The 27,463-nt window shown below is 36.8% G+C and overlaps 1 protein-coding gene, 1 long non-coding RNA gene and 1 other non-coding gene across 4 annotated transcripts; all 3 read left to right on the plus strand.

Moving 5' to 3' along the window:
- Nucleotides 1-2: 2 nt before the first annotated feature.
- TMEM167A (transmembrane protein 167A) lies at nt 3-26,212 on the plus strand. Of its 2 annotated transcripts, XM_008539151.2 has the most exons (4): nt 37-167; nt 11,805-11,914; nt 16,993-17,027; nt 22,192-26,212. In XM_008539151.2, exons 1-4 carry the CDS (start codon nt 165-167, stop codon nt 22,260-22,262), a joined length of 219 nt encoding a protein of 72 aa, XP_008537373.1. In that variant the 5' UTR covers nt 37-164; the 3' UTR covers nt 22,263-26,212. The 2 variants fall into 2 exon arrangements, with proteins under 2 accessions (XP_070425873.1, XP_008537373.1); XM_070569772.1 differs by lacking the exons at nt 11,805-11,914; nt 22,192-26,212 and adding an exon at nt 20,991-21,331 and having other exon boundaries at nt 3-167.
- On the plus strand, nt 6,164-11,069 carry LOC139075167 (uncharacterized). The gene is made up of 3 exons (XR_011525302.1): nt 6,164-6,285; nt 8,165-8,279; nt 10,934-11,069. It is a non-coding gene; the product is annotated as an uncharacterized lncRNA (long non-coding RNA).
- On the plus strand, nt 13,776-13,910 carry LOC139075454 (small nucleolar RNA U109). Its single transcript, XR_011525816.1, has one exon. It is a non-coding gene; the product is annotated as a small nucleolar RNA U109 (small nucleolar RNA).
- Nucleotides 26,213-27,463: the final 1,251 nt, after the last annotated feature.

Here is a 27,463-nt window from a genome sequence, read left to right on the forward strand (position 1 = left end):
TAAAGAGGAGCCTATCCTAGCGCCTGAGTCGCACGGCTCAGGAGGAGGAGCTCCGACGGGCCCAACCGGATGGCGGGAGGGAGCGAGGAGGCGGGCGGGGCGTGCACGCCTCTTCCGCCCTGGGCCCGGAAGGGTGATGTGGCTGGGGCTTCGCCGGCCTCACTATGGTAAGAACTGGGGCTGTGGGGTCGCGGCTGAGTTTGGTGAGGGGCTGTGAGCCCGAACTAGGGCTGGGGGGTTGGGCGGCGTCTCTGGGCCCGCGGGCCAGGGAGCTCAGTCCCTAATTTGCTTCTCCCGGGGCTCGGAGGATGCACAGGCCTGGGAGCCATGTGGCCCTTGCAGCCCCACCTGGGAGAACCAGGGAGATCGCCCAGGAAAGACCCCGGGGTCGCGGAGCCCTGCTCCTCCCCCAGCGGCCACTTTCTTGATTTATTTCGAAGGAATGCACTGGTTTGGCTGACTTTGCCCGTCCCATAGACGCTGTGGTCTTTGGCTGTTTGAGGCATAAGAGCTTCTCGAGTTTGCGCTTGTTCTTTTGAGTCTCCTTAGCTTCCTACGGGCCTGACCCAGGGTTTATTTCATTCCTCTCAAATAAACCCCAAACTCCATCCCTTACTGTCACCTGTTGAATTAGTGGCCTTTCAGGCCCCTCTTACTCCATTCTCTCAAGCTTAAAGATGCTACTTTTCAAACTATAGGTTTTAATGATTGGAGTTCTCTGCAGAGGTGGTTTTTCTCCTAAGAGCTTAGTGCACTTGGAGTGGTGTCTGGCCTTGGGCCTTCCTCATCTCCCCACACATTAGTAAGGTTGTATGTATTATTTTGTGTTATTGCAGCTTCTTTTGATAGTTTGGGCCTCTTAAAAAAGCTTGAAATAAATCATAAAAGTTCACAGAAGATGCTTACATTTCCAGGCTGAGAAAAGGAGGTACATAAAGCCGGCGTGGCCAAAGTGCAGATGTCGTAGTCAATGGTGTTAGTAAAATCTTCCACGGTGTGTCTGAAGGCATTTTATCTTTGTTATGGTGAATGAATGCCTCTGCAGCAGACCCTCATGCTGAGTTTATGAGGTCCACGTGCCCGATGTTATGTTTATGAGCATATTTCTGGGGAAAGGATGCCTGCCTTTTATTAGAGTATCAAAAGCAACCATGACCCCAAAACTGTTCTGTGAAAAGTTGCCAAGCTTGTGTCTCAGAGGCTCCTGCAAAATCCCATACAGCACGAAACTGTTAGACATTTAATCGAAAACTGGTTAATTGTTGCTTGCTCTAGGCCTGCTACTTTGATGATAGCTGGGGCATAAGTCATAGTCTCTCTGCCGAGAAGAGAAGAGGGCAGTTTATTGGCAGGTTATTCCTTCCTTGGCCAAGGATATTGCCAGCTTCTTTCCCCACCTACCACATGGTAGCATGGATACACTTGCTCTTAAAGAGTGTCATTAGTGAGCTGTTATTTAACATAGAAAATTTGGTTTCTTTTTCTATTTAAAAAGAGTAGGGGGACCGTCAGTCTAAATTCTTGTATATCTTCTTCGAAGCTGAAGTTGGGTTATCTTGCTCATAGTAAAAGGCAAAGGTATTCATATTCTTCTTTCCATCGTTTCATTGTCTTATGTACTAGCTAAAAGCAACACATATACTTTGTTTAAGATCTACGCTATTTAAACTCTGGCCTTCCTTGTTTTTTCCAAAGTAACAATAATAGCTCTCATTTATTAGCACTTGATATGTGCCAGGCTGTGTTTGAAAAGTCAGTTTATAGGCATTGTCTTATTTCAAGCTCTAGAACAACTTCTGAGTAGATATTTATAGGTGTAGGAAGTCAGGCACAAGGAGACTGAGGTGCTTGGAGTCGCACACCTAGTAGGTCATGCAGCCAGGATTCAAACTTATTTTAATGTCATATGCTAGAGATCTTCATGCTGTTGTTAATAGAAACAACATAACTGAAGATAAAACATGTCTTAGTGATGTGTTGCTCTCAAATATGATATGCCAGTCAAACCTAGGTGGATAATGGAAACAACTGCCAGATGATTAGTTGTTCATTGCTGCTCTGTTCTTATGAGCTTAGGATGTCAGCATTTTACAGAAATTACATTGTAGTTGGAAGAGCAACACAATACGGTTTCTTTTTGAGTTTGCACCTAAACCTTGTATATTTGTGAGGTAATTCAGTACTAATGACTTAAATCTGAATTACTGTATTTTAATGAATCCTTTTTTAAAATGCATTTCAAAGCCACAAAATACTTCTTAGCAGTAATAATTTACAACTGTCAGAGCATAAGCAGTCTAATTATTATATCACTTATGAATTAATATTTTTAAGGACTTCAAAATGCTTCATTCTCTCTAACTCTTAACATCCTCCAAGATTCACTCAAGTTTCATCTCTTCCCAGGAAGCCTTCCCTCCCCCTTCTATTTTCTTCTACTTCTTTTAGGTATCCATTTGGGCATCTATAGTCAATGTATATACCTCTCGTGTCCCTCTAGCATAGCACTTTATCGCAGAAAACAGCAAGGAGTGTTGCCTGTATTTCTCCCATGTCTAGGCAGAGTTCTTAGAGTAGAGACTAGCTCTTTTAATCTCTACATCATAGTGTCAATTCGAGTTAGTACTCGAATGAGAGTATGGGGGTATAAAGTCATGTAAAAAAACATGCTCATTATCTTTAAGGATACTGAATATACAGTCCAGTGGGGAAGATTATTAAAGAAGTAAATTCCATGTGTTATCTGCCAGGATGTAGAGAGACACGTAGTGGAAAGAGCATAGGCTTTAGACTGAGCCAAACATCCTTACTTGGTTAACCTGGGGGGGTTTATCTTCATTTCTTCCTCTTGCTGTAAGTGACTTACAGATAGTCTCATTTAGTGCTCATAAACCCTACAAAGTAGGAGCTATTGCCCACGTTTTATATTTAAACTGAGTGTCAAAGGAGGGATATGAAATATTTTTCCTCGTCTTGTAGCAGAGCTATGTAGAAAATATGTTAGAAACACAGAGGAAAGAGGAATTCTGGCTGAGAACTGCTAGGAAGACATCCCTAAGGAGGTGACACTGACCTGTATGTTTAAGAGTGAATAGGGTTTAGGGAAGGAGTCATTAGCTAGAGCTGGGACAATGTTCTCTATCCTTTCCGTAGATAAGGAAATGGCAGTTATGGAGACAAAGGGCACGAAGTTGAATAGTTGCTTGGAGACTTTGTGGCAGGAATAGAAATTAAGCAATGAAATGATGAGAGATGAGATTAGAGACATTGGGGCAGATCTTGAACGAGTTTGTGCCATACCAAGGGCTTTATATTTTGATAATGTTTAACTGCTTACTTGATAAAGGCTTTTGGCAGGAATAAGTATGGTGTTCCTTTTAGAAAACCAAATGGTAACAGTATGGAGAGTATATTTAAATAGACGAAGATTAAAATGCGGGAGAGCAGTTTAGAAACAAATGTAGTGGTCCAGGTAATAGATGAATGCCTCAACTCTTGACGATAGTAGTTAGATTGAAAGGAAAGGATAAATAAGAAGGTCATCTTGAAGGTGCTTAGTGAGGGGTGATGAAGCACAATCCAGTTTGGATGGTCGATTGGATTGGAAAGAAATATTGGTTAAGCACCTTCCCTGCCAGTCACTTTACAAACAATGTTTTATTAAAGACTTAGATTATGGACCACATTGTACTTACGAAGGAAACAGCTCAGAAAGGTTAAGTGTCTTTCCCAAGATCACACTGCTTATAAATAGTGAAGCTAAGATTTAAACTTAACAACTGTTTGTCACTAAATCTTGTGCCCTTTTTGTTATACAATAATGCCATTAATTCCACAGGAAATTCAAGAGGAAAAGCAAGGTCTATATGCTTCAGTGGTTGGGGGTGGGAGGAGTGGGTTAAGATGATAATTCTGTGGCTACTCTTGCTTTTGCACCATCGGCACATATGGCGGCACAATAGAAAGGCAAATATCTTCTGAGTATTATAAAAGTAGTTTTGACCTCATAGACCCATGGAAAGGTTCCATAAACTACACTTTGTAAACCAGTGCATTAGGCTAATAGGTATCTGTTGTGGATGCTGGTCCTCTGTATCGTAGTGCCTTATAACTCTGACTGCAGGTAAAAACTCCCAGGGAGCTTTGAGAAACTATAGATGCTCAACAAGTTCAGTCCAAATTTCTGGGCATTGATTGTTTTTAAAAGTTCCAAGTGATTCTAATGAGTAGCCAGGGTTTATACTGCGTTTGACTCCATGTATTCGGAAGTTTTTCTATTTTATCCATCTTTGTCTTTTCTGATTGCATGGTCAGAGTACCTTTTTTATAACAGGATTTGCACTTTTGTCCTGCAGAATACTTTCTCTTGTCAAATCATTTATCAAGGACACACGTAAAACGTTTGTTTCTTCGTTTTTTTAAAGTCTCCTATTTATCAGAGTTATACGTACGCTTTCTCTTGTTAACACCTTTGGCATCCTTTTTGCTTTGTATTTAGATCTGATGTGTCTATAAAGTAGCTCCAAAACCACGCAGCACAAACATAGCAAATGCATTCTGGGTACCATGGCAGTAAGATGAAAATCAACACAAATGCCCGCCTCTTGCCAGTGGAGAACAGAGTTGAGGTGCTTCGACTCTGGACAGTGGCTTTACTCATAGCCACGAAAGTTCTTAATTTTAAATGGAAAGTGTGAGTAGAGAAAGTCTCTACATTTTTGAAACAGGGCTAGTGAGATCAAATGCTATTTAATCCAGCCCCCTCATTTTACAAGTGAAAGAAATTGAAGCATAGAGAAGCTGATTTATCCAAGGACAAATATGTATGCTTAGATTGTTTCATTAAGTAATTAATAAATTAATTTCAGTAAATAATCCAATTTTTTTAGTGGCCACTGGTGCTAAGAGACAGGTGATGTGTTCTTAACATTGAAACATTAAGCAATCCTGTTTTCTTGGTTTCAAATTAAACCAGGATAACTTGCATATTTGGTACAATATCAGTGCTACCTTCAGTGAGCCACAGAGGTTGAACTTAAGTGCTAATAATACCAAAAGAAGGTGTTAAATATTTCTGTATGTTAGTGGAAACCTTTTCAATCACCTGTGGTCACTTACCTTGAGCGAATGGGGTGTGTGTGTGTTTGCACATTTACGTACAGGCTTACATTTGTCCGTGCGTTTCCATGTTTTCCATTTTAAGAGATAAGTGGTACATATGAATTTACAGGTAGAAACTAGTTGGAAAATGCTGACCTGACCTAGATTCTAGATTTGTAAATAATAAAATCCTGACCCGCTTTTCCAGTGCTGTATAATTTTTATCACAGTTAAGTCAGGAATGTCATTTCTGGGTTTCCTTCCACGTCCAGAGAGGGCTAAACAACTTTAATTTTATATAAAAGCAGTAGGTATTATAAAACAGGTAAAATTGTTACTATTTGGAATTTTAAAAATTTAAATCTTTGTTATTCAATTCTTGTTTTAAAGTAAACTTCAGATAAACTGGAGGGATTAATATGTCAATAAAAATTTAATTCCCACATAGGAGGCAATCGATGCATAAAGCAAGCCCTTAATCAACAAATTGCTTAAAGAATTTGTTTGATGATCCTAAAAAATAAATAAGCTACGTGATGCTCAAGTGATCCAGGACTAATGAAAATACTGTAGGCTTAGTCAAAGTCTTTTCTGCAGATTAAGTATGGTTAGTAAGCAGTCGTTGAGCACTCTGGGCAAACCACTGTTGAGCATCTTATAATGTATATTTCTGCCACTTTTCCCCTTGTTTCTTTCTTTGCGCCTTTATACTACTTGGATCTTTTACCTTTTTTTCCCTGTGTTGCTGTGTTTTGGGTGGTTTCTTTTATGCAGAAGTATTTTTATTTATACATCTAAAAACAAAACCCTGTATTGAATTCTTCCTCTTATATCCAAACTTATTGAATATAGGTTTGACATTCAGGAATAACTCTGAAAATAAGAAATTATATCTTTATAGATAAAATAATAAAAGTTGAATCTGAAATAAATATTCCTAACTTTTCCATTTTACTTGAGAATAGAGAATGAAAAAGGTGTGTTAAGGGGCCAGCCCCGTGGCCTAGTGGTTAAGTTTGTTGCACTCCGCTTATGCAGCCCAGGTTCAGTTCCCAGGTGTGGACCCTCACCACTCATTGGTGGCCACACTGTGGCAGCAACCCACGTACAAAATTGAGGAACATTGGCACAGATGTTAGCTTGACAAATTTTCCACAGGGAAAAAAAAAAGCGTCAACATTACAGGTAATTTCATGTTTCGTCTACTATAGTGGTAGCCAAATGAAAGTCTGAATTATTTTTATTATTTCAGGTGGCATAACAAATTGTGATTTACTTAAGAATGATTATGCAGAGTAACTGACTCATCAAGTTTCTTTCTTTCTGGTTTGGATAAATCAGTACAGTAAAGTTAACTATTTGAAGCATATCAGAAGCTCACATTAGCTTATGATATTAGTGTGATGGGTCAGGACTGTGGGGGGATAATCAAAGGGCCTTTGGATAAAAGTAGTTTGAGATGTCCATTGCCATTTTTTAGAATAATGAGCATAACTGAGAGTACTGGTCAGAGGTCAAGACAGGCTGCTGTATTCCACAGCTCCAAGGTTACCATTCTGATTGTGGTTGAGATTGTGCTCCAGAGGGTGCCACAGGCAGCCCTGAGTCTAGGGAATGTTACTGGATACCTCACTATAAAAAGGAAGTGGTTACAGGTGTGGTAGACAGAATGGCCTTCCCAGCACCCACTCCCACCTCCCCCCCAAAAAGTAACACTGTGACTATATTATCTTACTTGGCCAATGGGACTTTGCATGTGTGATGAAGTTAATAATTTTGGAATGGGAAGATTATCTTGAATTGTGGGGAGAGGGGGCAATTTAATCATAAGAATCCTTGTAAGAGAGAGGCAGGAGGGTCAGTCATAGTCACAAAAGAAGTGACTGCGGAGGTCAGAGTGATGAAGGGTCACTAGCCAAGGAATGCAGGGAGCCTCTAGAAGCTGGAAAAGGGAAGAAAACAGATTCTTTCCTAGAGCCTCCAGAAGGAACGAATTGTTTTGTGTTTTAGAACTCCTTAGTTCCCATGTGAGTTATTTAATGTTTAATAGTTAGCTAAATTTATTAAACTGGATAGCATGACATTGTATAACTCCCTGACACTGTCACAGGGTGTCCTCACTGAAAATCAGGTATACCTTAAATTTGAAAATTATTTGAGATTCTAGAGTTTTCTGGCAGCCAGCTTGCCTACTAAGTCATCCAGACCTCTGAATGTCTCTTAGAAGTTAGGTGGAATCCACATACTGCCGTGTGCAAGCACCTCAAGGCTGGCTGCTCGAGAGAACTTCCTCTGAATTCCAGTTGGTGATAGAAGGAGATTTAGATACTAAGGAAATTACCTCAGGCCTTTATTTTACGCTACAACCTACGCCTTTAACATAAACTTAAGGATATTTGCTTCCTTCTGGATTTTCCAAATATCGTTGACAATTAAATAAAAATGCAAAGCAGTGTGTAGAGGTTTCTCTTGAATAGTTAATAAAATATTCAGCAGTCTGATCTATACTTTTAATAACATGCATTATTAATCTGGAATCTAAGTATGCTCTTGCATTTGTTAAAATGTTCATTTGCATTTGTTTCAAGTTCCTGTTCAGTCAGTATTTTTCAGTGGCTGCTGTGCACTGTTTTATTCAGTTGGCACTGGGGAATTGATAAGCACCTCAGTAAAATAGAGGAGAGACAGTACTGTGCAGCTAGATGGGTGCTATCATGGGCAGGTATGTGTGTGACACATACGTGTACAAAGGTCCTGACTGCTCCACGTGGAGAGTGGCCAGAGAAGACTTCGTAGAGGAGGTGACTCAAGTTGAGACCAAATGGCTGAATCAGTTCGCCAGGCAGGAAAAAACAGATGGCATGTGCAAAAACACTACCTTGAAAAAGATTTCATGGTTTAAAGGATCTGAAAAAAATTAAACATAGTCAATGAATTTTACTTGTCTTATCACCTTTTTCATCATCTTTCCCTCAAGTTTGTGATCGAATGTGCTTTTTTCTTAGCTTCCTCCCTTTCCTTTAATAACATTTTCGCATTGAAAATCCCAATTATTTTTCTACAGAACAGGAACATCTGTTTCCTTTAACCATGAGACTAAAATTGTATATCAGCGAACAACAGATGCTAAGCATTAAGAGGAATGCTTCGGTAGGCCAAGCAGCGGTCGGCTCATGTCTGTAAGTTTGCAACACTCTTGACATGAGTCTGAGTACATCTAAGAGACTTATCCACCTAAAATAATTTGTTTAAATTTTAGGGTCTATAAATGCCAGGAACAAAGTTGTATGTATCGTATATTGCATACTTGTAAATGGTTTTCATTTGTAAATGGTTTCACACACAAATATCCTTATATATACACCCCACTTCTTTAATAATAGGCATGTTTTTAAGTGCCTCTTAAACTCTTTCATTATGAAAACAATCCAAACATACAAAGGTAGAAAGAAGAGTTTAATGAAGCCTCATATGCTCAGCATTTCATCATCAACCCCACACCTCCCACCACACACACACTGGATTATTTAGAAACCAATCCCAGACATCATATCATTTAAGCATGTTTCTTTAACAAGTCATTCAGGAAAGGAAAAAGTACACATTGCAAAATCATGAATTCAGATACTCCATTAGGAAGATGATAAACCTACTTTGCAAATTTCTTTTCCAACCACTTTACTACCTGAATGCTTTGCTTAATACAGTAAGTCTGTTCATTATTCCTTGAACATGGAAATTCCTGATTCTGTGAGCATGTTTTCCATGCTTTTGTCTCTTCTGGAGCCTCTCTATTCTTGGCCCATCTAATTGTGCCCTTTCAAGGCTTAACTCAGTTCCTGCTTTCTCTTTGAACCTTTTCGTGACTTTTCTTTATGAAAACAGCATTTTTTTGTCAGCACGGCTCAGGCATCACTTACATATACTATAATGAGTTGCTATTTAGTTTTTAAAATATATGTCCTGTTTTAACTCAATTATAACTGCTCTATGCCTCAGTTGTCTTGTATAAAATAAGGGTATTAATAGCATCTACTTCAAATATATGAGGATAAATAAGATAATCCAGAACAAGCACTCAGTGAATATGTTATTGTTGTTATCTATAAACTCCTGGAGGGAAGGAATCATGCTATGTAACTTTTTTAATCCTGTGTCTAGCCTCATGCCCCAGACAGGGTAGATACTAAATACCTGTTTAGTTATGTTGGCTGGAAGGAAGTCTGTGTTTTATATTTTATGAGGTTGTTATCAAATTCTATTTATCACTGTATACATGTTCAAAATATGGCCTTTGAGAGATCATTGTGAGATACTGTATTTTCTATCTAGAATTGACCATTAGAGTTCATTCGTTGATTTATTTCAAGTGATAAAATGTATATCACTTGCTTTTACAGATGCAAAATTAAAACCCAATTCAATTAAAAATCAAGACGTATTAAACTTTACTCTTGCTATATCCATGAAGAAATGATTTGCATAGAAAAACAACTATTAAAATAATAATTACAGATCATTTTTCTTTATCTTTTTCAGACCATAAAAGTAACACTTAGAAAATTTGAAAAATCCAGAAAAGTTGAGAATTAGATTAAAAACTTTCCAGAGATAATCTCTGTATTCTCCCTTCTTCTTTGCATGAAAGTTTACGTGTTGCATGAACGTTTACATGGCTAAAGATATGCTGATTGTGAAACCTTGCATGCTGGTTTTCCTACCACTTAGCATTGTACATAAGCATTTTTTTGTCTTTTGTTAAGTATTGGTAAATATAATTTTTCAAAAATGTACTGAATAATTAGTAAGTATTATAAAATTGTATAAAGGGTTAAAAAATATGACAATTTTGACAGGACTGATTCTTTTTTTAGGATTCTGGCTATTATTTCTTTTTCTGTATGCACTTCAAAATTAGTTGTCTATTTCAAAAATAATTTGTTGGTTTTGAGCTCACTTTAAATTTATACATTAGCTTTATGATGTTGCCTTCCAATATAAGAACGTGGCATATACCGCCTCATTCTGCTTTTATGTTCTTCAGCATATTTCAAGATTTTTGTCAGCTTTGTCCTTTGATGCCAGTGTTGCATGTTTCTTGTTAAGCGTATTGCTAGATATTTTAGCTTATTTTCTATTTGCTATTATAAGTGGAGTCTTTTTTCCATTATGTCTTTCAGCTAGTTGATAGTATAATTATGAAAGCTATTGATTTAATTATTTTAATTATGTACCCAGCCACTTTACTCAGTTCTCTTATGGTCTGTAATCGTTTTCCACTAGATTATTTTGGGTTTTTCAGGTAGCATTCATCATTTGCAAGTAACAATTTTGCCTTTTTAAAAACATTTTTGTGGGGCCAGCCTGGTGGCGTAGTGGTTGAGTTTCTGCTCTCTGCTTCAGTGGCCCAGGGATCATTGGTTCAGATCCCTGGCGTGGCCCTATGCACCACTTGACAAGCCGTGCTGTGGCAGTGTCCCACATACAGATAGAGGGAGATTGGCACAGATGTTAGCTCAGGCAAATCTTCCTCAAGCAGAAAGAAGATTGGCAACAGATGTTAGCTCAGGGCCAATCTTCCTTATCAAAACAAATTTTGTAACTCTTACTCTTTGTTTAACTCCTGGCTTTCAGGAAGTGCTTCTAAGTTTACTAAATAAATATTGCTGGCTACTGTGTGAGATTGATGTATTTTATCTACCCATATATAATGGAAATGTTACTCTTTATTATATTTTATGTAGTATTCCTGCACTTTTAAAGGTTGTTTTGGGGGTTTTTTGTTTTGTTATTTTATTCAACCATCCCTTATTGAGCTCCTACTGTGTGGCAGGCACATAGTCAGGTGCTGGAGATTCAGAGTCTGAGAAGACATTGTCCACTCTTCAGGGATAAGTATTATAATAAATGGATAGCAGTTTGCTGTGGAAACAGAAAGGAGAGTTCTATATGAAGTAGGAGAGGGGAGGCAGATGAGCCCAAGGAGACTTCCTGGAAAAGATGATCCTTGAGCTGAACTTTGAATGAAGTAAGATGACCTCCATTTTACTTTGACTGGAAACCTATGATTTCCTATGATTCCTGTGTTAAATGTTTTGAATAACTTTTAAAGAATCAGCAGTGAATGAGCAAGTACTTTTCTTTCACCAAAACCTGATCGCCTAATTTTAGTCAATGCATGGAACATGATTGCTTAAATTTAAAACATTCTTATCCTAAAAGAATTTCAGAATTGAAAGAAACTTTAGCCAACATTTAGTCTATCTCCCCACTCTTCTTCCAGTTTTACAGATGTGAAACAGAGACTTAGAGAGGCTAATTGGTCAACTGAAGTCATACAGCCAGCTACTGGCAGAGCTTGGAGAGTCCGTGTCCTGCCTCATAGTCGGGGCTCCTAGGACATCTGTGTTAATTACGTATTGATTCAGCTTTGCTGAGCTATTTTGGATTCATATTCTTTTTGTTAACGTTTTCAAGTTCTTGGATTTAGAATTTTTGTTGCACCTTCTGCGTTCCTTAGCCCAAAGAATGGAGAAGAAATTACACTCTTGCAGCACCTCAAGATTTTGGTTTTTAACTGTTCTCAAACATGTTATTCTGTTTGCCTTTTTGAAGAAAAAAGTATGATTCTTAACATAGAATTGTCTGGCATTTTACCTATGCAATTTTTCTTGTGATATTAACTTTTATTTTTCTCTTTTTAGTCTGCCATTTTCAATTTTCAGAGTCTGTTGACTGTAATCTTGCTGCTTATATGTACCTGTGCTTATATCCGATCCTTGGCGCCCAGCCTCCTGGACAGGAATAAAACTGGGTATGTTACTAATGATGTCTAATCACCCAAATTAGTTTGTAACTTACGTTATTTCCTCCCTTTGTTTTTTAAAATCCAAAAACTTTGTATTTACAGAATCTCACTAAATAAGATAAGTATCAGAAGTGACCTGAAATGTTTTGGACTGAAGAAAAATATATTTAAAAAGATATGACAGATTTTTTTTTTCTGGGACTAGAGATACAATTTAGTACTTTCAAAGGCAGTATTTGGCCTTACTTTGTATAGAATAATTAGTAAAGTTGGTTATCATATTTTGAAAGTATTAAACAGTTTGCAGGTGCTGTGTCCATAAAAATAATGTAGACATTCCCTCTCCAGTCCAAGATTGCGCTAATCATATAGGCTCCCTGTCTGTATCAGACCGCAAACATCTTTGGAGAAGTTTATTTAGCTTACTTAAAACAGTAATAAAGAAGCCAGCCCCACGGCCTAGTGGTTCAGTTCGCACACTCTGCTTCAGTGGCCCAGGTTTTCGCCAGTTCGCATCCTGGGTGTGGACATGGCATTACTCATCAGGCCATTCTGAGGTGGCATCCCAAATAGCACAACCAGAGGCACTCACAACTAAAATATACAACTATGTACTGTGGGGCTTTGTGGGGGAGAAGAAGAAGAAGAAAAGAAAAGACAAGATTGGCAACAGTTGTTAGCTCAGGTGCCAATGTTAAAAAAAAAAATTAAGTCTTGGATATGTCATATTCCTTTTAATTATACATTCATACCCTGGAAAGATTTAAGCTTAATATACCACCACAAAGAATTAAAATTTTAAAGTGCCGTGTTCCTAATACAAAAATACATGTTGAATTCAACAAAAAAGAAGAATACATATAAAAAAACAGAGACTGTGGTAAAAACTATGTCAACTTTCTTTGCCTATTTATTTATTTATTTGTGAATTAATATTTATTAATTTGTATGAATAATTGTCCTAATCCTTTCTTGATGAGAGCCTGTACCTCACTTAATGATTTTGCGAAATAAAAGGATGAAATAGAATACTTTTCATAGGAATAATAATCATCTCCAGCACCTTTTTTTGTTTTTAATGGAAAGAAAAGGGTCAAATTAGGGTCCTGCAAGGTCAGACTCTGCTTTTCCACTAATAAAAAGCCCTTACAAGAAGCCAGGTTGTAGATATCCAGCTATGAGAGTAATAATTTCTGCTTCTCTTTCCTTCAACTCCATTTATCATAGTTAGCATTTATTCAAACATCTCATTATCTAAATCATTTAGCTTTTGTTACTATTCCTTTTATTTCCTTTTGTTACCAATTATTTGAACATGTATAAAGGAATAAGTAGAACCTCTAACTAGTTTTGAATATTGAAAATCAGTAACCCTGTTTCAGTAAACTGATAATCTGTCTCTATTAACCTAAAGGATTTTATTTAACCTACTGAAGGTGAAAACAGATGTGACTTGTCCTTCAGTTTTCTGACACTGCACCACTTCCCTTGTAGACACTGCCTTCCTCGTCATTTCACCTTTTTCTCTGAACTCCTGTTGCACTTAGTCTTCAGCACTCAATTTAATACTTTGTCTGTTTGTTAAATTATATAATCTTATTTGTGGCTTAGTTGTGCATGAAGCTTTTCTACCCAAGCAAATGGTTTTATTTCTTCCATCCCTTCCTCTGCAACCCCCAACTGTTAACTTACAGTTAAAGCATAAGATAGAAACCAGTAAATATTCTCATTAATCAGTTGCTTGGAATTCTAATATAATACATAAACTTCTATCTAAGAAGATAAGTGTTTATTTCATTAAAGAATAATCACATAGTCGTAGAATAGAATATTTGTACTTTTCTGATGCTGTTATGAAGAAAATAGGTTGCATGTGGAAATGTCTGCTCCTCATTCCTTTGGGGGCAGGAACACATCCGTATCATGCTACAGTAAAAAAGGAGTTCTCAGGGCTGCCAACCTTACAGTAGAGGTTGAGTAGTAGTATATTTCTCCTACATAAGGGACCGAAGAAATAGCATGCCTATTTTTATATTTTAAAGTATATACTGATACAGTTAATTGTTTGAAAGCTTTTTTAAGACTTTATTTCTATCTATAGAAATGTTTAGCCAATTTTATTTTGACTTGTCCATAAATATTTTCTGCAGAAGAAATTTTTATAGGCCATTGTTCTTTTCTGTCATAATACATATTTTTATGAGACTCATAATAAACTTTTCTTTCATTATAGTGAGTATTTCATGCTTAAGTGGAGATGTCTAGACTAATTGAATAAAACAAGTTTTTGATGACTTCACTGTTGAAAATAACTTAATTTTTTGCTGCTTCAAATAATATAGAACTAAGAAAAAGATTGCTACTTTGTCTTGTTTCCTATTTTCATAGACCTGATAGCTTTATCAGCAAGTATACTTAGTGCCTTATAGCCAGAGAACTAAGCAGCATAATTGTGTTGGTTTTTGCCAACTAATAAAGTTCCTGTGTTTTAATAAATAGCATTTGGGATATTACAGAAATATGTCAAAGGAAATATGTGAAAAAGGCCAAAGTGGTACTGATAAATCTCTAAGTTGCCAAGCTAGGAAATTTTTATTTTATTTTATTTTTATTTTTATTTATTTATTTATTTATTTGAGGAAGATTAGCCCTGAGCTAACTGCTGCCAATCCTCCTCTTTTTGCTGAGGAAGACTGGCCCTGAGCTAACATCCGTGTCCATTTTCCTCCACTTTATATATGGGACGCCTACCACAGCATAGCTTGATGAGCGGTGCCATGTCTGCATCCGGGATCTGAACTGGCGAACCCTGGGCCGCCAAAGCAGAACGTGCACACTTAACGGCTGCACCACCCGGCAGGCCCCGGAAATTTTTTTTGTTTAAATAGCTTTCAATATACTATGTTCTACCAATTTCCCAGTGATACTTTGAGTTATTTCTAGAATATCAGGCCTGAAAAGACCTTGACTGTCATCATATGGTTTCAGACTATGTTCTGTGGGGCTCTAAAGCTTCCCATTGAGGAGTTTCAGGTGTCCTGTCTCTGAGTCCCTCAATTGGAGTAGCTTTAAATCAGTAGTGCATGTTATAATCAATATGTTTTTAGAATCAAGGAACCATGGCATTGCAGATCACTAACCAGTGTCTTCCATATTTTGATAAAATGTAAGCGGATTTTAAGTGACATCTGGAGTTATTGTACATGTGCCTTTAACCTACATATTACTGAATACAGCGCATTAATCACTAGTCTGAAGACTGTCTGTAATAACTCACTTAATCGTTACAACAGCGCTATGAGTATGAGTGCTTGTAAAGAGAAAATAACTTGCTCACAGTTACGCAGCCAATTAAGTAGGACTGAATTTAGGCACGGTCTGGCCCTTATATTATCCTACGTTGCTTTCAGGAGTATAGATGGTTTTTGTCCTTTTATTCTTTTTTTTAAAGATTTTATTTTTTTCCTTTTTCTCCCCAAAGCTCCCCAGTACATAGTTGTATATTCTTTGTTGTGGGTCCTTCTAGTTGTGGCATGTGGGACACTGCCTCAGCGTGGTTTGATGAGCAGTGCCATATCAGTGCCCAGGATTCGAACCAAGAGCACAGTGGGCCTCCTGCAGCGGAGCGTGCGAACTTAACCACTTGGCCACGGGGCCAGCCCCAATGTCCTTTTATTCTTATAGTAAAATCATTTCATCTGTCAGAATGTCCATCTTTTAAAATAAACCTGTGTTTTTGCCCATTTTATTTAATCTGAACTAAGGGACTTTGTGCTTTGAGGTCAGGAAGTTATACATCAGAGGAGGAACATATATAGAACTTAATTGACCCAGTATTTTATTTCAGTCTTAACCATTCAAATATAATGATTCATTAGCCATCTTTTTGAGCAAAAAAAATGTAGTATAAATTTCCCTAGAATTTAAGTATTATGATTTTGCTATGCCAGTCCTAACTTACTGCAGTAGGCAATGTTAATTTATCTTGATTTGTAACCATGGGTAACACCGTTTATAATTCTTTTCTTTTGTTAGACCAACAAAATAGCTGTCTATAATTTTTTTTTCAGATACCTCTAATCATTGATTGGCTCAGTTGGGTTTTTGTTTAAAAGCTGGTTACTTTTTTTTTTTTCCTTTTTCTCCCCAAAGCCCCCCGGTACATAATTGTGTATTCTTCGTTGTGGGTTCCTCCAGCTGTGGCATGTGGGACGCTGCCTCAGCGTGGCCTGATGAGCAGTGCCATGTCCGCGCCCAGGACTCGAACCAACGAAACACTGGGCCGCCTGCAGCGGAGCGCGCGAACTTAACCACTCGGCCACGGGGCCAGCCCCATAAAAAAAAGCTGGTTACTTTTTATACATGCCAAATAAGTGATAGTATCCATATAATATATATTTAATTCATAATATATCCATTCATAAAATTGAAATCTATATCTTCCGTCTAATTCTTATTTCCAGAATATATGTGTTTTAAATGCTGTATTTGATTAACTCATACAATGTCCTAAACTAGAGTTTTCTACTTACATTGAAAACATACATACATATTTTTGTTTTCCTGCTTATTGAATGACATAGTTATGTAAATGCTATCATTGGAGTTTTTGATTATAGGTCATTTAATATAGAGCTACATTCTATGAGTAAGGTTTTTTAGTATGAATTTTATTTTTTAATATAAAAATTCATCTCAAACCAACTGTGTTCATTTACCATTTCCTCAAAATTAATGTTTATTTAAATTGGCATATGTGTTTTCTGCTTTTGAACGTAAAGCACTTGAAGTTGACTGTTAATCCTACAAACGCTTGTACAAATTTTTGCCACTCTCACATTAATTTACCCTGAGTTTAACCTATGACATCAAATATATTCCAATTTGTTGATTTTGATGGTTGATCAACTATTTTATTCTACTTTTCTACATAAATGGTGGTTTGACAGCAAACAAATTTCAGTTTTGAAGCAAAGCATCCGAAGTTAAAATGCTAGTATATGATGAATTGTCTACGTGATACTAGGAAAATGATTTACCTTTCCGTAATCAATAGCTACTTTTTTCTTTTTTATTCTCTGTAGGTTGTTGGGTATATTTTGGAAGTGCGCCAGAATTGGTAAGTATCTGTCTATGATCTCCCTCCACTTATTCAGCTCTAACTTGCTGGCCACTTTACTTACGTCATATTCACACATATCAAATATCAGTTTTAAAAATGCAGGCTCCCCAATTTTGTGCATTTTTGCAAAATTTTGTAGCATTCCAGCAAACTCTTTTCCTTATGCTATTTAAACCTAGACTTGTTTGATACGTCATAATACTTCATTAGCAGTGAGATGGAAAATATAAGAAAAATCTCTGTAATTCAGATATCAAGTACTATCCATTTCTGGTTTTGAGGAGATTTCAGACAAATGTGTCTAGTTTTATGCACACACATGCTTATAGTATAGAGCATGCTGTGTGTGCTATTTTGATAACTGAGAATGAATTCCTATCTAATGGAAGGCCTGCTAAGCAACTAACTAAGCAGTCATTTTGTTGCCCTATGCTAAATCATAGAATCTTATTTGTTGCTTTTAAAAAACATTAACTGTTTTTGTCTGTTGAAACCATGTGGTCACAGCTGAGCTTTATTCTGACTGATTAAAGTTAAGGTAGATGTGGTTATCTTCTAACTTTTCATAATAAGATGAGCAGCATCTTAAGTATGTTTATATTTAGGTAATACCACTCTTGTCCCATCGCCCTGGGGCCCGTCCAGTGGCATAATGGTTAGTTAAGTTTGTGTGCTCCACTTCGGCGGTCCAGGCTTCACAGGTTCAGATCCCAGGCATGGTCCTGCACACCACTCATCAAGCCATGCTATGGTGGTGTCCCACATACAAAATAAAGGAAGATTGGCACAGATCTTAGCCCAGTGACAATCTTCCTCACCAAAACTGGATAAGTAAAATAATACTCTTGTCCCATTCCCCTATGTATACAACATTTAACACAGTGCCTAGCACATAGTAGACTCTCGAATGCTTGGTAAGTGAATGAATTAAAATGGATTTTATTCCTATAATTCACCAATATTCTTGAATAATAGATTATGGTTGTACACCACAAAATGATGTTTCCGGTCAAACAATGGATCACATGTACAGTGGTGGTCCCATATAACCCAGGTGTGTAGCAGGCTAGTGTGTATACCACTAGGTTTGTATAAGTACACGCTACAATGTTTATACAACAACAAAATTGCCTAATGGTACATTTGTCAGAACATATCCCCATTGTTAAGCAATACGTGACTGTATACCCTTTTTAACATGCGAAGTTTCAAAAAACACTTCAGGGCATTTGTTCTTATATACGTGGATTGAAAATGAATATTTCTTGTCCTCTTTGGAATTTACATGACCCCCTCAAAAATTGTTTAACTTTAGTACTAAAGTCAATTTATTAAATTATAAATGTATAATTTATAAATTTAATGAATTATTAAATTTAATAATTTAAATTTATACATAAGTACTTTTTTCTTTCATAAAGCTGTCAGGTTTCATAATGAAAATATTTTTTCCCTGTTTGGCGTTTAGTCTAGTTAGCCAGTCTGACGACAGCCTGAGTTCCCCAAACTAATCTCTTTAAATAGGATGGGGAATTTAAGAGTCATCTCCCTTAGATAAGCTGCGTTCCTTTTAGAGTATGATGCTTTATTTTGGTTTTCACTTCTCAGAGATGTGGAACATTTTAGAAGATGGTCCATAACAAGAAACAAAATTGATTAAAGATTGAAAAATACACTAAGTTCTTGTAATATTTAGAAATTTTTCAAAGAAGACCTGAGAATTGATATATTACATCTGAAGATACTTATAGGCATAATCTAGTCTCAGCTAAGGACTAAAAATTAGTTGTACAGGTTTCAAATTCTTTAAAGCATCTTCTAAGATTCATGTATTGTTAGCCATTGAAATAATTTTGAGAGAGCAAATTTTCTTCCCTTAAGCTTTTAATGATAGACCCATTATCAGTGGAAGTTGTAAGCATAGTACTAAATTACATAGAAGTCCTTGTTAAGTCGCTTATGATGACATTATAAAATTCCTTGGCCTCTTGGGTTTCTTGCCATAGAAAATGATAGTATAAGCATAAAGAGCTTCACAGAAAAGTGCTTCTTTCAAGGCCCTCGTTCTAATATGTTGACTGTTGAAAACAGACGTCTTTCGGAGATGAAGAAATTCAGCGTGCTTTTAACATGATAAAGTGTCCTTCCTCAGTGTTCTTAGTCATACTTTATTATCTCTTACGGTGATAGGCATGAGAATGTTTCTTTTGTGAGAAATATTATTTACCTTAGATTGGTAAAGCACAGATAGAGCCTAAATAAATGGTTATCAATCTGGGGACATTTACAATGTCTGGGTTCATTTTTGGTTGTCACAGCTAGAGTCGGGACATATGGGTATAGGTCAGGGATGTTGCTAAACATCCCACAGTGCACAAGACAGCCCCTCACAACAGAATTAGCCCAAATTGTCAATAGTGCTGCAGTTGAGAGGGCCCAGCCTAGATTTATAGAGGTTTGTGGTACAGACTTATCTGGCATGCAGTCATGCTCAACAGTTGCACATCCTGAAATAACAGAAGAAATCGTAAGCACTTCAAACTAACCGAGAAGAGAGAGAAACAAAATAGCACCATCAATGGCCAATGCTGATAGTTTGTGGTAAATGGAAATATATGTAAACTAAACTGCTTGCTTCAGAGCCAAGTCACCCAGAAAAAGAAAGAATATTGTCAAGGAACAGAGTTGTAAGAGTACCTCCAGAAAACTGCAAAGAGAGCACGTAATGGAAGAGCAAGAGAGTTTGGGAGAATAGAGAGAACATCACTGTATTAGCATAATACTAAATATTCATTAGTAAAAATAGAAAAGGTCTGGAGTTAGGAGGCTGAGCTTTCATCTCAGTATTAAGTCACTAACTCATAAATAAAATATTAAGATATCTTAAGTCCATTCTACGTAATAAATTAGAATAGTATGCACACCTCCATTCAGTAGCCAACCCAGGTGACCCTTCTGTTCATAAATATTATTTGAAAGTATAGCTAAAAGTTTAAGACATCTAGATTGTAGCTTTCTTAATTATTTACTGTAGTATCAGCTGTTTCTATGTCTAATTGTAAACCATCTTTTCTTTTTTTCTTGTTCATTTATTATTGCCATTTTCCTCTCTTATCTGTATGAATGCCATAGATTAAATGGTTCAGTTAAAGTATTCATTCTTGCCAATTATGTGAAAGCATTAGCTTTTCATTTTGGCAAAGTGGCTTAGAAAATGTTGATGCTGATATGCTGCTTTGTCAACCACAAGCTCCTCTCTTATCTTGACACAATACATCCACAAGGAAAGGATGCAGTTTTAGTGGGAAAGGGCCTGGCGAAGTCATCTTATCACGTTACACATCACATTACAGCAACTGTTTCACATTCACTTATACAGAACTAAGACTAGACAAGAAGTAACATTCTTACCCAAGTTCACCAAGATGTTTACCTCTGCCGCATGGCAATCTCTTTCAAGAAAATTAAAAACAGGAAAATGAAACCCATATGTAAATTATAGCATTCTAAGTTAGAGGAAGAGGAAGAGAAGAACTTCCCCAAAAATTGATTTCCAGCAGATAGAAAATTTAGGACAATATTAATTTCTTCTTTTAGGTATTTAATGAGACTATATTAGACAGTGGGAATATCTAACCCTAATAAGATGACAGTCCTGCTTATGAAATCTACCTGAAATTTGTCTGAATGAGTTTTTTTGTTTTGCTTGGTAACTTGGGTTTTTTGCCCGCAAAACAATTAGCATTGCTTACAAGTGATGATCCAAGGTATTTTTTAGTTTTAAAAGATTTTTTTTTTTTTTCCAGTTAAGATAGTGGTATTCTGAGAACACTCTTCTCTCACTTTCTAGATTTTCCCTTAGCTGAAAGGCAGTCCATTTAAATGTCTATGGATAAAAAATACCAAATGTTTATTTTATTTATATGTGTCATATTTTCTATGAATATTGTCATTGAGCAGACAAAAGATATAAATTTATGAACAGTGCGACTGAGCTCAGTGAGGAAGCTCTGAAGATGACAATGACCTTGAAGATTTTCATTGGTAAGGGTGGTGAAGATTGCCATTTTCCAAAGGTAGTTAACTTGCTAAGTGAAACATGGAACTTAGTTACTGGGAAAGAGCTGATTTTAAATATCGTAGAAAAACACAAGTGAGGGGAGTATAAACTATCTCTACGAGAGGACACCAGGTGCACACTCAGGATTCTCTCCAGAAGTAGCCCGTCACTCTTTCTTCTTCCTTCTTTCTTTCTTATGTGCCCTCAAGGGAACATATAGATGCCTGGTGCTTTGTGGAATTGTACAGCTTTGTGATTACTGAAGAAACAAGAAAGAACAAAGGAATTTGAATTAACTCAAAATCACAGCATCTCTAACTCTTTGCAAGACAATTTCACAAGCCAACTTCAGGGCTTCCTGCAAAGGACAGTCTTCATGTATAAACACTTCTTAAACACATGTGAAATTGACTCATACAGAAGTGGTTGTTTTAAGTTCTACATTTCTAACCCAGAGTAATCATATTATAAAAGATGTGATATGAAATCCATCTCAGAAAGTTTTTCCTAATATGTTTTTATTAAGCATTTTATTTTATATACATTTTCAAAATGTAGTTTTATTGATCAGCCTCTGTTCATTTTTCATCCACAAGTGCTTTCTTTTGTTCCTCCTTTAAAAAATGTCATGAGTTGCTACCAGTGAGGGAAAAAATTATGGCTAAAACGTGTATGTTAAATTTCTTTTTTTAGGTGGAAATTTTCCTTTTATACAGGAAAAAATAAGCAGTATTTCTTTGGCCTTAATTGAGTTGTTCTTGATTGTTTCTCTTGGATTTCTATCCTACATTCTGCATTGTATTTTTTAATACTGGTTTTACCCAGTGGCATGGGAATGGCACATTAAGAGTTTTCTAAACACATGATAAAGAAATGTCTTAGAAATAAGTCTGTATAGTTTAGCTCTTTCTATATTGTACTTGCTTTTATATTGCATCTAGTTCTTGTTTTGCCTGCCACCCTCCCCCATCAAATGTGTGGGCCTCAGAGGCAAGAACTTTATCTAGATTCCTATGTACACCTCTCCCATAGTAATAATCATATCATATCCATGTTAGCCACTCAGTTAATCAACATGAATGTCTCCCTTTTTTTCAACAGGCGAACGGAAGAGTCCCTATGTTGCAATATGCTGTATAGTGATGGCCTTCAGCATCCTGTTCATACAGTAGCTTGGAAAAATGCCAGAATTTGTCATCAGATTTCAATATGAAAAAAGGACTTATCTGCAGAAAATAGTGGAAAGAATGGTTAACCTTTTTATCTCTGAACATTGAATGAGATAAATTTCCAGCTGCTGTTCTCTATTTTTGTTATTGGACCAATGTTCTATATAAATAATTAGGATGCAACCATTTAATACTCAGAGTTTGATATGTCTGTAACAATCAGCCTCACTCCTGTCACTACAATATTACATTTGCAAACATCATTCTGTTGTGTCAGATACCAGTTTTTAGTGAGGTATCTCTAAGGTACATAGAAAACAAAATTGGTAAATTACTCAAGTTACTTTCACTGTGATTTGGAAATGGTATATCTTTATAGAATGAGGCCTTTTTTAGACTAGCTTTTTTATTGAAAAAAAAAAGGTTCAATTTGTGTTGGTAAGGATTGCATTCATATTTAATAATGCTTGCTTTTCCTCTGGCCACACCGTTTTGAGCATTAACCAGAGTACCTCTACTCTTAGCAAACTGTAGCTTATTACAGTGTTTAAACTATTTAAAACAAGCCTATGCAGTTCTTAAGGAGGAAGATAAATGAGAAGTGATTTAAGAGTAGTATTGCTAAAATGTTCATATTTAACATAGAAAAGTTTAGAATAGCTGACTGGCTTAGAAGCCTCTGCAGCCTCTCTGGTTAAGTATGGATAAATGTCTTGAGCATAAATTTGACCAGCTAACTGTCATTCTCTAAACAAGACTGCATTCTTAGAATGAAAAGAGCAAAACAGAACACTTACAGAATGATAATCCTATATATGTTTTTCTTTTTTTATTTTTAGTGTTAGGTCTCCACTTATTTTAATTGCTCCAAAATGCAAACTGTATTTTTTGTTGTTTTTTAATACAGCACTTTAAATCTAGTTTATGTTTTGTCTGTCAACTTGAACTGGAATCTCTTGTGTAACTTAGTAGGTTATGATAAACAGTTTTTAAATCTACTTATCCATATATCATGGCGTATGTGTCTTTGAGCTTTGTTAATAAAGGAGAAACTTCAGTAGTTTTCGTTGAGGCAAGAGGACCATTGGGAATGTGACTTACAAATCTTGCAGTAGAGCCGTTGTTTTAAGTTTATGGTTAACATTTCTTAAGTTCAACTGAAATTGAGTTAAAATTTCAAAGCTAAAAGGAACTTACGTATCTTAGCTAAAAATTGCCCGTTATGGATGGCATTAATTAAATATTGTTTTCAGCTATTAATTCCCCATAAAGGTAAAAAGGAATCCTTTATTCTTTTTCTTTTAAGAAAAGAAAATTCTTTATCATTATTTTAAAATGAGTCTGCCAGTAGCTCTTTCTGCAGAAACAAAGTATGGAACTGAAAGCCACCTATTTTTAAAGACCACATTAAACTACGTGGGAAGAATTCTAGGAAATATCTAAAAAAAATTTTTATGTGTTGCTTGCTTTTTTTTACAAAAGGTAAAAGTTGCTGCCCACTGTCAGTATCTGTTTATTTTACATTTTTGGCATATCTATAGCTGGTTAAAAGTGGTATATTTCGCTTTAGACAAGGAATCAGGTTATGATAATTCCTACCCTGACCTGTCTCTTGGGCTTTGCATTAGGTCAATGATTTTCAGGGTATCCCAAAAATAGGCCTCTCTTATAAGCATATACGTGCAAGTAAGTCACCTTTCTGGGTCTAGTTTCTGAGTGGCCATCTGTTGTCTAACTCTGCTGCCAACTAGATTTTTCCAAAAGCTGTGTCAACTAAATTTTTATATGCTGATACAAATCTAATATAACAAAGGAAGAATATTCTACACAATCAGTTCTAAAACATTTCTTTAATTTGACATTTCAGAGGCAGTAGGTGGAAAGTGGAGGAAGAATTAATTTCTTTGGAAACTTTGTGGTAACAAAAATTTTTACTCTGTGTAGATACTGAACAGAGTGGGAGGCAGCTTATTTCTGACCCAAGACATTCTGACCTTTTGAAACACAAGCTCTTTGGGAGGTGGGAGAAAGACACAGGATTCTATGAAGAAAAGCAGTTAGCATTTTCTTTACTGTATTTTTTTCAAAGACCTACCACTGAATCCTGTTCTCTAACTCAAAGGCAGCATAGGTAGGTTTAAGCCCGTGGAATATTCAGAGATTTTTTTGTGGTCTTGCTGGGGTGGTAGGATGCAGACGAGGATTAAAGATCAATTTAAGCCTCGGATGAACCACCTCTGTCACTCAGACTTTGCAGCACTGGATGGGATGATGGGCACTGAAGTCCACATCTTACTAGATTCAAATACTCTTCCTAACCCCCTTCCTGGCTCCAGAATCTTGATTCTGTCTCTCTGGAGTTTGTTTTGTGCTGATGTTTAGTTCCTGATTGGCCTCAGCTGTGTCTGTGACAGGAGCATGTCTTGTTTCCAGGCAGTCTTAAAACGTGGTCAATCAAAAGGCCACATGGTCAGTTAAATTCCTTCTGTGGCTTAAAAAAGTTTGGATGCAAGTCCAATGTCTTGTTATTGCCTGTGCTGCTGTGCCAGGCAATATCCTGAATGTTCTTACATGTTCAAATTCAAAATAGCCCTTTCATGCTGGGGATAATAATAATATATAATTTGTAATAGATTCCTTCATCTTAGTAATGCCCAGATCAGTCTAGTTTTATCTTATAAGACAAAATAGAGGTTTGAATGAGGTAACTTCAAGTTTACAAAGTCTCTGCCTGGTTTTGTGAAAAAGACCTAGCCCTTGTAAATAGAATATGTGTATTTCACCATTCTTTCAAGAAGCATTTATATGTGTATTTGGTATATTATCCCTGAAGATGGACACAAGTACAGTTTCTTCCCTCTAGTCGTTCATAATGTAGGAGGTGAGAGAGAGATGAAGTTATTTATACAAAGTGCAATGTGATAGCATTTATTATTAAGATAATGCTAGGATTCTAGAGGAAAATAAAAGAAGGACAACTCAGATATGAACTTCCTTCTAGAGGAGCATGCTTCAGTTGAATTTAAGAGCAATATGCAAAAGCACCAGTGGTACATTATGGACCATAAATACCTAGCTTGTGCCAATTGGGGAACATTAAGACAAGCCTAGACAGATGGACAGAAGTTAGATCCTAGAGGGTCTGTATTTTTCTCATTACTGTCTATTACCTACCTCAAAATTGAAATTGAATATATGTTCTCTCCTGCCTGACAAAAAACTTCAAGAAAAAAATAAAGTCCTCCCTTGGCGTATGTGTAAACATGGTTAAATATATCCATGCCAACCTGAATTTGGACCAGGAATAAAATAGTGTACTCTCCAGACTCACCTGCGTAGCATATAAAGCTGAGGTAACTGACCAGTCAGGTCAAGTGTTTTTAGGAACTCTTAGTAGCTCACACTGTATCAATGCCAGAAGCAGCCACGGTTGTTGAAGCACATGTGTATCTGCACAAGAAGTAGAGGTGGTTGCATTGTCTACATTTCCGATTGCTCAGAAAAGATTTCCAGTGAGCAAGGACTTGTGCTCTTTTCAAAGCCTTTGAGAAGTTACTGGATCATAGGAAGCAGAAAACAAGAGTGGAAGATTCTTGGGGACTGCTCCTCACTTTCTTGGTATCCAGTAACAGTAGATGTTCAAACTGTAAGTAGGTGAGTAATAGCATTGTGAGCGCTGCACAACCTTGTTGCTCTCGATCAGCAAGTTACTGCGAGTTATGCAGCTTCCAAAAATAGCTTCGTAATTATGTCATTTATACACTGCCTGCCATGGTGTCTTTTACTTTGCCCTAAACTAATCCCAAAATAATAATCTGAAATGCCGCTCCAGTATCAGAAAAGGGGAGGGAGGGGTGGGAGTATGTTTCCTGTGATTATAAGAGTACAGAAAACCTTCCTCTGCCTAGTGCACATGTCTGTAGTGTGTAATAAAAATTAAAATTAACTCTCAAGAGCCTCCTAGTTTTGTCTTAATGTCAGATGAGTGAAAGCCTTTTTTTTAAGGGTTAAAAATTGAAATTGCCACCTTTTGAGTAAGACGAGAATGGAGAAATATTTCTATTTGTTTTGCCTATATTTTAATTTTCATGGCTGGTCAAGATTAGTTTTGGGGAGTTTGTATCTTGTTTTGCCTTTTTTTTTTTTTTTTTTTTTTTTAGGGAGATTGGCTCTGAGCTAACATCTGTACCAGTCTTACTCTCTTCTATGTGGAACACTGCCACAATGTGGCTTGATGAGCGGTTTGTAGGTCCGTGCCTGGGATCCAAACCTGCAAACCCCAGGCTGCCAAAGCAGAGCCTGTGAACTTAACCACTGCACCACTGGGCCAGCCCCTGCTTTGCATCTTAAAGCTGTTCAGTATATTACATTGCTGTTTCTTGGAGCAAGCCTTCAAGAGCCTAAATGACTTGCTTTACATAGGTCATTAATTCACTCAGAACCGGTTGACATCTGATTCTGAATGAAAGTAACAGTTAATAATTGTTGATAATTAATTTCAACCTTGTCCTCAACTGAGGGCCTTCAGATGCCCAAATATTCTGGCAAGTAGTTATCATTTTCTCTCCAAAGTCTGTGAGCACTGCCCATCAGTCAGATTACTCAGCCAGCGTAGACCGTTTCTGGAGAACTAGGAGGAAGCACGCTTGTGCTGCGGGCCTTGCTTTGGTAGCGTGGCCTTTCTACCCTTATCTTTTCAGCAGCGAATTAACACAGCAAACCTGTGTTTGACCGCTTTCTAGAAAGAATTTGCATAACCAAATGAATTGCACCAATTATATTTTCAGTTGAGTGAACTCAAAAAGTACTTCAGATACGAATTTAAAAGTATCTGTTTAAATGTTGTTTCCTTTGATGTATCTTGTAAAACTCCCTCACTGCTCCATTGTAACTACCAGTTAATGTGAGACTTGATAGAGAAAATCACTAACTTTCTGATTTCTAACTCAAAAGAATTCTTAATGGGTTTGCTTGAGACCACTGAATTTAACAGTAGGAAAGCTAACTCTGTTTTCAATTCAGAGGGTTCGCGTTAATATTCTTAAGCATACCAGATAAGACTGGGCGTAAAAAGAAACATAAATAATTGAAAATAAGGGTAAGTCAGTTTACACACACTGTGGGGGATGAGAGCACTCAGGACCTGCAAAATACCCAGATGCCACTGCTGATTGAGCTTTATTTGGCAAGAGAGGTGACCTAGA

The sequence above is a fragment of the Equus przewalskii genome, chromosome 13, assembly GCF_037783145.1.
Source record: "Equus przewalskii isolate Varuska chromosome 13, EquPr2, whole genome shotgun sequence".
In the NCBI taxonomy this organism is placed as follows: domain Eukaryota; kingdom Metazoa; phylum Chordata; class Mammalia; order Perissodactyla; family Equidae; genus Equus; species Equus przewalskii.